The sequence below is a fragment of the Polistes canadensis genome, unplaced genomic scaffold, assembly GCF_001313835.1.
Source record: "Polistes canadensis isolate GaletaPanama2010 unplaced genomic scaffold, ASM131383v1 scaffold_241, whole genome shotgun sequence".
Taxonomy (NCBI): domain Eukaryota; kingdom Metazoa; phylum Arthropoda; class Insecta; order Hymenoptera; family Vespidae; genus Polistes; species Polistes canadensis.
This window is the reverse complement of record NW_014569788.1, coordinates 139732-148289: the sequence shown is the minus strand read 5'-3', so window position 1 is coordinate 148289 and position 8558 is coordinate 139732. Positions and strand designations below refer to the sequence as shown.

At 28.7% G+C, this 8558-nt stretch overlaps 1 protein-coding gene across 7 annotated transcripts in view; it reads left to right on the top strand.

The window, feature by feature from the left end:
* The window catches only part of LOC106790479, an 89909-nt gene extending 81429 nt beyond the window's left edge, over positions 1-8480 (top strand). For all 7 annotated transcript variants that reach the window (XM_014755408.1, XM_014755409.1, XM_014755410.1 and 4 more), the window contains 16 exons: positions 2312-2461; positions 2721-2812; positions 3298-3514; positions 3744-3834; positions 4096-4292; positions 4519-4613; positions 4904-4970; positions 5320-5370; positions 5473-5574; positions 6036-6107; positions 6306-6426; positions 6531-6688; positions 6923-7078; positions 7183-7317; positions 7905-8078; positions 8440-8480. In XM_014755408.1, coding sequence (XP_014610894.1) covers positions 2312-2461; positions 2721-2812; positions 3298-3514; positions 3744-3834; positions 4096-4292; positions 4519-4613; positions 4904-4970; positions 5320-5370; positions 5473-5574; positions 6036-6107; positions 6306-6426; positions 6531-6688; positions 6923-7078; positions 7183-7317; positions 7905-8075 — 1875 coding nt within the window. In that variant the 3' untranslated portion in view covers positions 8076-8078; positions 8440-8480. The remainder of the gene's footprint in view (positions 1-2311; positions 2462-2720; positions 2813-3297; positions 3515-3743; positions 3835-4095; positions 4293-4518; positions 4614-4903; positions 4971-5319; positions 5371-5472; positions 5575-6035; positions 6108-6305; positions 6427-6530; positions 6689-6922; positions 7079-7182; positions 7318-7904; positions 8079-8439) is intronic.
* The last annotated feature ends 78 nt before the right edge of the window (positions 8481-8558 follow it).

Here is an 8558-nt window from a genome sequence, read left to right as displayed (position 1 = left end):
TGAAAAGGTTCAAATATCTGACGATAGAAAAATAAGAACAAAGGCCGTTTAGAAAGAGAAAGATATAGTACTATATATATATATATATATATATAAATATATAGGGTGATTCTCGCGATAAAGTTAACACTTGAATATTTCCATTGTTTACATTTAAATATAATTAAAATACATACGATAAAAATATATACCTATTCCAAATGTAAATGCTCTATATATATATATTGTATGTCTTGAAATGTTCAAGATTCTTCAAAATAATATATCTTTAAACTTTTTCAAAATAATTCATTAATAATATTTTCTATTTCTCGTTGTATTACCTTTTGACAACACGTGTAAACGATCATTTTGTATAAAAAAAAAATTCAACGAATCGAATTGAACTTCATTCGAATTGCGAACGAAAGGTAAATAATATTCGTGTTTTATCTTTATCGTGAATCACCCTATATATAAATAGAAATATAGAAAAATATATATACATATATACGTGTGTATGTGTATACGTATGTGGATGACATCGTTGCAACGAGACCGGATCGGCCATCATCGGGACAGGTGGTTCGAGAGTAAAGGGGCTAAAGGGGGAGGGGGTTGGGTTAGTTGGCATCGACCACCCTCGATCATCATCCCCCTTTTACTCGATCGACGCTTTCAGTTTCGTCGACGAAACCACAGCTGCCGGCGACCGAGCTGCCAGTTCCTTTTATCGAGGATCTCTCACGATGCATCGACTCTTTGGACGGAAATGCGTCACCTTTGGTGTATGTGAGATTAAAGGAACAGACAAACTGACTGACAGAGAGAGAAAGAGAGAAAGAGAGAGAGAGAGAGAGAGGAAAAGAAAAATTATTATTCATAGATGATCCTTTTTTTTATTTTTTATTTTTATTTACCCTAATCGCACTATTAATTATGCACTGTGACATAGTTGGTGAACATTATCGTGAAGTAAATGAAATAACGGGGGCAAGATTATTATGATTATTATTGATAGATGATCATTATTTTGTTCACATTTTAATTAATGAAATCCTTCTCCTATATTCTACTTTCTTGATTACTTTTTTTTAAATATTCTAATAGCACTGTTAATTATGCACTGTGACATAGTTGGTGATAATTATAGTGAAGTAAATGAAATAAAGGGGGTGAGATTTTGATCGACCAATGATGATCTTTCTTCCGTTTGGGGTAAACCACACAATTTTTTTGTTCTTTTTAGTTATTATATATTCCACTTGAATTTTATTAATATTATATTTTGTATGTGTTATTTTATTTAAATTGTTAATTACACTGTGTGTCTGTGAAATTACATTGTGATATTATATGAAGAGTGTGTGAGAGAGAGAGAGAGTTATTGATCGATGATCCTTCCTTTAATTTCACGAATGAAGAAACATAAAACATTTTGTTTATCCATCTTTTCACCTACTTTCATTTCTTTTTTGTTATTTAATTTTTCTTCGATGTTAAATACACTGTTAATTACACTATTAATTACACTTTTATACATCATTGTGATACTTTGTGAAAAGGAAGAGAAATGATTATTATTTATCGATCATCTTTATTCAGTTCGATGAATGTGAAAATTTATTACATTCTCTTCCTTTTATTTATTTTCTTTTCTCAATGTTTAAATTAGATTTGTGACATCATTGTGATATTGTGAAGAAAATTAGAAAGAGATAGATAGATAGAGAGAGAGAGGGAAAGATTATTATTATTATTGATCGATGATCTTTTATGACGAATGAAAAGATATCGATGATTTATTTTTCTCCTCTTTCTTCTTCTTCTTCTTCTTTCTCTTTTATTTTAATTTTTTGTTCTATTTTTGTTATTCCTTCGATGTTAAAATTACATTGTTAATTATACACTAACTACGACATCGTTTTTGTTATTGCGAAAACAGAAGTTAATTAATAAATAAAAATAGGAAATGAAAAATGATAAAATAAAACAGTGAGAAATAATCTCGTAAGGTGACGTTCATCCAAACGATTGTATAAATCAATCGATATAATATTATTTAATATATTTATACATATAAATATATTATATATGATATATATATGTAATATATTTATAAATATATAAATGTGATGATTTAAATTATGAATGAGTGATATTGAAAAATTTCCATTGCATCTTCGTTTGTGATTGATATTTAATTCGATTTTGAATGTGATGTTATTGTTGTTGTTGTTGTTGTTATTATTGTTGCGTTTGTTGTAATAATTGTTTATTAATCGTACATTGAATTCTAGTATTGTTATTTGTTTCTGTTTTATTCGCGCAGACTACCGAGAACGAAAGTAATTCTCAAGATGGAAAAAGTAAAAATCGGTTGCCAGTTTCTGGGGTAGCTCCAGGTACACCCACAGCATCATTTCGACAAAAACCTTCACCGATTTCACCTGCTAGATCAATCACGCCGGAAGTAATTCAGGTTTGTTAGAAACAATTTCATTGAATTTTATTTTTTAACGTTATGTGAAATCTAATATAATCGAGAAATTTGAAATGATTTATTTTGAAGATAGTGTACCGCCATGTTTGTTTTGAAAGAAACGAAAAGATAGGTTAGGATTACAATTATTAATAATATATTCTATTATATGACGAGTTAGAAAATTTTATGGAATATTAATTAGAGCGAGCGATAATATGTTAATGAATCTTTTTATGATTTATTTTTATTGATTTAGAGTGGAATTGAAGAAAGTGAGAAGACCCCATCGAGAGATTTTAAAAGGCAAAGTATAAGAAGCACAGATGGCGCTGGTCCTAGCGCAAGAAGGTACATTATTTTATTACAATTTTTCTGTTAATTATTTATATATAAAATATAATAAATAACGCATTTACAAGATTATTTAAACTTAGAAGAAGAGATAACAAATAATTAACGACAACTCGTTGTATTTATTATTGCTATCAAATAATTCGAATATCGTTTATAATTTTGAATAATTTTCCAAACAAAAATTGACATATATGATATATAATAATCATATATAAAATATTAACAATCAAAGAGATACAATATAACGCATATAGTATATAAGCAAACGAATAATTAACTAATTTCTTATATATTTTTTATTTTTGCACATAAAATGTACGACAAAATTTTCTTTAAAATGAATATAAAATCTAGGAAATAATAATAAACGAATACAAAAAATAGTAATCGTATTCGAACGAAAAATAAAATAATATTCGTTGTTGAATTGTTGAACAACGATTTTCGATCGAACAAACGAACGTGTTTGTTTCCTTTAGATCCTCCATGAAAAAATCGATACGTAAAAAGGCGCCGTCGCCGCCATCGAATCCTGGAATACTTCGGGAAGTTAGCGAAGAACGTGAGGATCATGTTCCTCCTGCTCCTCAACAGGTGCAAAAACCTCTTACGAAGAAATATTCATCGGAGGAAAGTTCCGAGGAAGAGGACATACGCGAATTGGAGGGTAACGTTTATACGAAGGGGGGAATGGAGGTATATATAAAAGAGATTTCATTATTAATATTAATTATTTATTATTCTATTTTTTCTTTTTTTTTTCGATATTAATATCTTCGCGTACCCCAATCGCATGCCAATTGTTTTTTTTAAATTAATTATAACGAAATAAATATTCCTTTTTAATTGATTGTCCTTCCAGTTTTTTTTTTTCATTAATTATTATAATATGTATATATATTTTTATTCGTTATCTTTGTTTTAGATATCCAGGAAGAGTGCTGCTAACGTGAAAAGAACGAAAGCTGAGATAGATGCTGATCCTGAACAAGAAGACGAATATGGATACACTAACAGTAAATATTCCCTTTTGTGTTTTTCTTTCTTATTCTAATATTTAAATATAATTTCAAATATAATATATTTGTTTTAAATGAAAAATCACATATAGAAATGTAATATATGAATAATAAAACTTAATTAATTTTTTTTTTTTTACCTAATTCTAATTGGTATAATCTAATTAAATACTACTGCTACATTTTATTTAAGATATCATCGTTTAATCATTACATTTATTTTTTTGTTTCTTTCTGTTTTTTTTTTTTTTTTTTCAGTGAAAATACAAAAGAAATATCATAATCTGGGTCACAAGGTGTTAATGGTTAAAGTAGAAAAGGAACGCGGTAGTTTAGGTATATCTCTTGCCGGACACAAGGATAGAAATCGAATGGCTGTTTTCATTTGTGGAATCAATCCAAATGGTGCCGCACATAAAGTTGGTGGGCTTGCCGTTGGTGACGAAATACTCGAGGTACAATTTTACAACAATTTTTACGACCTATCTCATCTCCATTTCTTTTTCTTTTTCTTTTATCGTAGAAATTAAATACTTTCCGCGAATAAGAATAAACAAAAAGAAAATAATATTTGGATTTTTACTTATATATCGAATGAAATATATTTGGAAGTAGATTATTCGAGTGTGACATTATTTTTTTTTTTTTTTTGTAAATTACATAATATAATTTTTTATTTAGGTGAATGGTATGGTATTCAAAGGAAGATGTCATTTGAACGCATCGGCCTTGATAAAGTGTATGGCTGGTACATGTTTTAAAATCATCGTTCATCGGTAAGTAAGAAATAATAATCATCATTTTTATTTCATTTCGATTATTATACTGAAATAAAAAATCATTTCTATTTTATTTTCATATATATATATGAATTATATTATAATTATTTGATTTTAATTTATATGTTTGACATTTAATTAATAAATAATGCATGATCATTATCGTCATCTTTCTATTTTTTTATGAATTTATATACTTTACACGTGTATATTATTAATATAAAACATATAAATTAACGTTTATATAATAATATTATAAAATGAATGTAATTAATGTTAATTAATAGGAAAACACAAGGTGCTGATGATATCGCAGTGAAACCATTGATTTCATTTCCACCAATCTTGGATGAGGTATACAAATCCTATTTGATATATTTAAATTATATACACTCACCCATCCACCCACCCATCCACACCCACACACACACAGACAGACACTCATACACGTGCTATAATATTGTTGATTCCGTTAAAAGGTTTCTTCCTACTTTATTGCCAAAATCAATCAAAATTTCAGTTTATATTTTGTATCCCATTTCTGTTTCAAATGATTAAAATTATGTTTTGCGATCGATGTTACATTAAATTCAAAAACATCACAAATTCGTTTACCAATCTTAATCGCATTATAGTATCCTCTTTTTTATTTATTTATTAAAAAAGAAAAAAACCGAAGAAATGTCCTTATTTCTTTTTTTAGAGCGAGCAATTTAGCGGATACAAAGGAGTCCGTGTTGTTCCAGTAAAAAAGGTCAGTTTTCAGATAGATTTTTATTTGTATTTTTTAATTTTCTTTTTTTTCTTTTTTTCACCAACTAATGGTTTCCTTTCTTTCATTCGTTCGTTCGTTCAGGGACAATACGGTCTTGGCATAATGATCATCGAGGGTAAGCACGCTGAAGTTGGCCAAGGAATTTTCGTCTCTGACATACAAGAAGGCAGTGCTGCTGAACAGGTAAAAGAAAAAAAAGGAAGAATATTGTTTTTACAGAAAGGAACAAAATTTAGGACGATTTATATACCGGGTGGTGATATACTTACAAGTATATTATTAAATAAATCTTCGATAGGTAAGAATGTAAGAACAATTGTAACAATTATTTTATAGATAACGTTCTCTAATCAATTTATAATAATCATAATAATGTTCTTATATTCTTCTTTTTACAATAAAAATTAATATTTCAACGCAAATGTAAGAAAATTGTTGAAAATAATAATACTAATATTTAAAGAAATATTGTATAATATAATATATATATATTAGATACATTACACACCCTTAAAACCTAACAATTTTTAAATAATCCTATGAATTATATAGAATGAAGGTACCCTATCACCACCCTGTGTATAATTATTAATATTGATACGTAAATAAAATGAAATAAATCATTTGAATAAATTTGTTATTAGGCCGGTTTGCAAGTAGGTGATTTGATTCTTGCCGTTAACATGGATTGTCTACTCGGTTCTACGTATGACGAGGTTGGTATGTTTTAGAATTTGATTTCCTTTTTCTGTCTTTCTTTATTTCTTTCTCTATCTATCTATCTATCTTTCTCTCCTTTCAACAAAACCTCCCTTCATCCCCGCATCTCTTTATATACATAACTTAGATTCTAAAAATACACGTGGATCGGATCGATTTCGTTTATCGAACGTAACAGGGAGAAATAATTTTAGGCTACGAGTCTCTTGAAGAAGGCCGAGGGCGTAGTCAAGTTGACCGTTTGTAATCCAAATCAAAGTAAAATTGGCCAGGATGGTAAAGAAATAAAACCAGCCGAGGCAGAAGTTAAACCAGGTAGAATTTGACATTTCAAAATCAATCCAATTATTTATGAACGTTCATTTGACGATTATATCATTTTGTATTTGTCTATTTTTTTTTTTTTTTATATATATCAGTGGAAAAGAAAGAACCGGAAAAACCGAAAGAACCAGAACCACCTCAGGATCCGAAGGATTGTAAAATTCAAATTGGTAAGGACACTACGATAGAATTTCAAAAGGAAAAGGACAAGGGAATTGGTTTCACTATAGCCGGTGGTACCGATACACCTATGGTAAGTTTATCTTATTAATTATAATAAATAAGTTTTATATCAAATTAATGATTATTATTATTATATGAAAATACATTTTAATAATTAATTAAAAATTATATACTACATATATATAGAATGGAATATAATTTCGAAATAAATAACATAGGTTATTAATACTCATTTTAATTATTTATATTAATTTTGTATTTTGTATTTTTTCATTGTTGTTGTTGTTGTTGTTTCATTATCTAGGGTGGCGTATTTATTCTCGAAGTATTTCCGGATGGGACAGCTGGAAAAGATGGCAGATTGCAAGCCGGGGATCAAATTCTTGATATATGCCAAGAAAGTTTCAAAGCCATCGAACATGAACAAGCTCATGCAGCAGTAATGAAAGTTACGGGAACAGTAAGTAAAACAAAAATGATTTATTATATATATAATAATATTATTAGGTGATTATATTCAAACAAGAACTGAGATTAAATAATGTTTTTTTTCTCTAACCATAGATAGTCATGGTGGTACATAGAAGCGATAAACCACCAGAAGAACTCGAGGTTGAATTGCAAAAAAAATCAGGAAAAGGAGCTGGACTTTGTTTGACCGGATTTAAAAGTGGCAAGGGTGCTTACGTCTCGGATCTGGTACGATATATAAGAAAAATATTTATTCTAAAAAAGATAGATTTCTTTTTAAATGACTATGATGATGATGATGATGATGATGATGATAATGATATAATTTTAGTATAGAACGATGTGTCATGTTACTAAAAAAAGAACGCAAACATTGAATCGATATCTCATTCGCGTTTGCTTACATATTTTACTCTTCTGGGTTTGACGCATTAATCTACTTATAAACTTGTATGTACCTTGTTGGGATTCACAAATCCATAAAAAAAAAAAAAAAAGAAAGAAAAAAGAGGAAAATATTGGGAGCACATATACAATAATAGTTTACATTTTTATTATAGTCCGCGTAACGCTTTTTGTATCCAAAATAAACTTTTATTTCGATTCATCGATTTCATCGAGGACACCTGAATGTATGCAACATTTACACATTTACGTATATACGATTAGAGACGTAATACTCGTGGAAATAGAGGGTTGCCTATCTGCAGGCGCGATGATCATTTCTTCTTTTTCTTTTAATTTCTATTCTATTTTTAACATTATTCCATATAAATTGTATATTCTTTCGTTTAATTAATACGTTTCTTTTTTAGTTACCTGGTGGTAGTGCATTAGAGAGTGGAAAAATTTGCAAAGGTGATCGAGTAGTTGCCATTTGCGGACAGGATGTTCGCGAAGCACCCGTTGAGGATATCGCGGTTCACATCAAAGTTTCCAATCCGGTGCAACTCAAATTGGCTAGGTATAAGTCCGCTAAACAATGACAGGTACAAAATTCTTAAATATATATTTATTTAATAATAATTATATTACATAGACAAGTCCCCTACCCCCCTCTAACCCCCGTCCGATGAGAGATAAATAAATTCGAAAGGTTTCTATTTACAATGGGACCTTACAACTGGGATACCCATAGATTTTAAAGAGCTTTAATATATTGGTAGTATATTATTAGGGTGTTATCATGGTAAAATGTTTTAACCTAATGCGAAGCCATTTTTGAGAAGAAAGCTTTTAAAGTTTTTTTTTATTTTTTTTTTTTGTAAAATAAAAGTTCATCAAAAGAAAAAAAAAAAACGAATGACATCTTTCAAGAATTCAAAAATATAATAATAATTTATTTTCCAGGGTTCTGCGGGCGGAACTCTAAAATCTTATGAGAAAGAAACGAAAAGGAGAATAATTCACAGACAGCGTGGATAATACTAGTGTGATATAATATATATACATATATATATATATATATA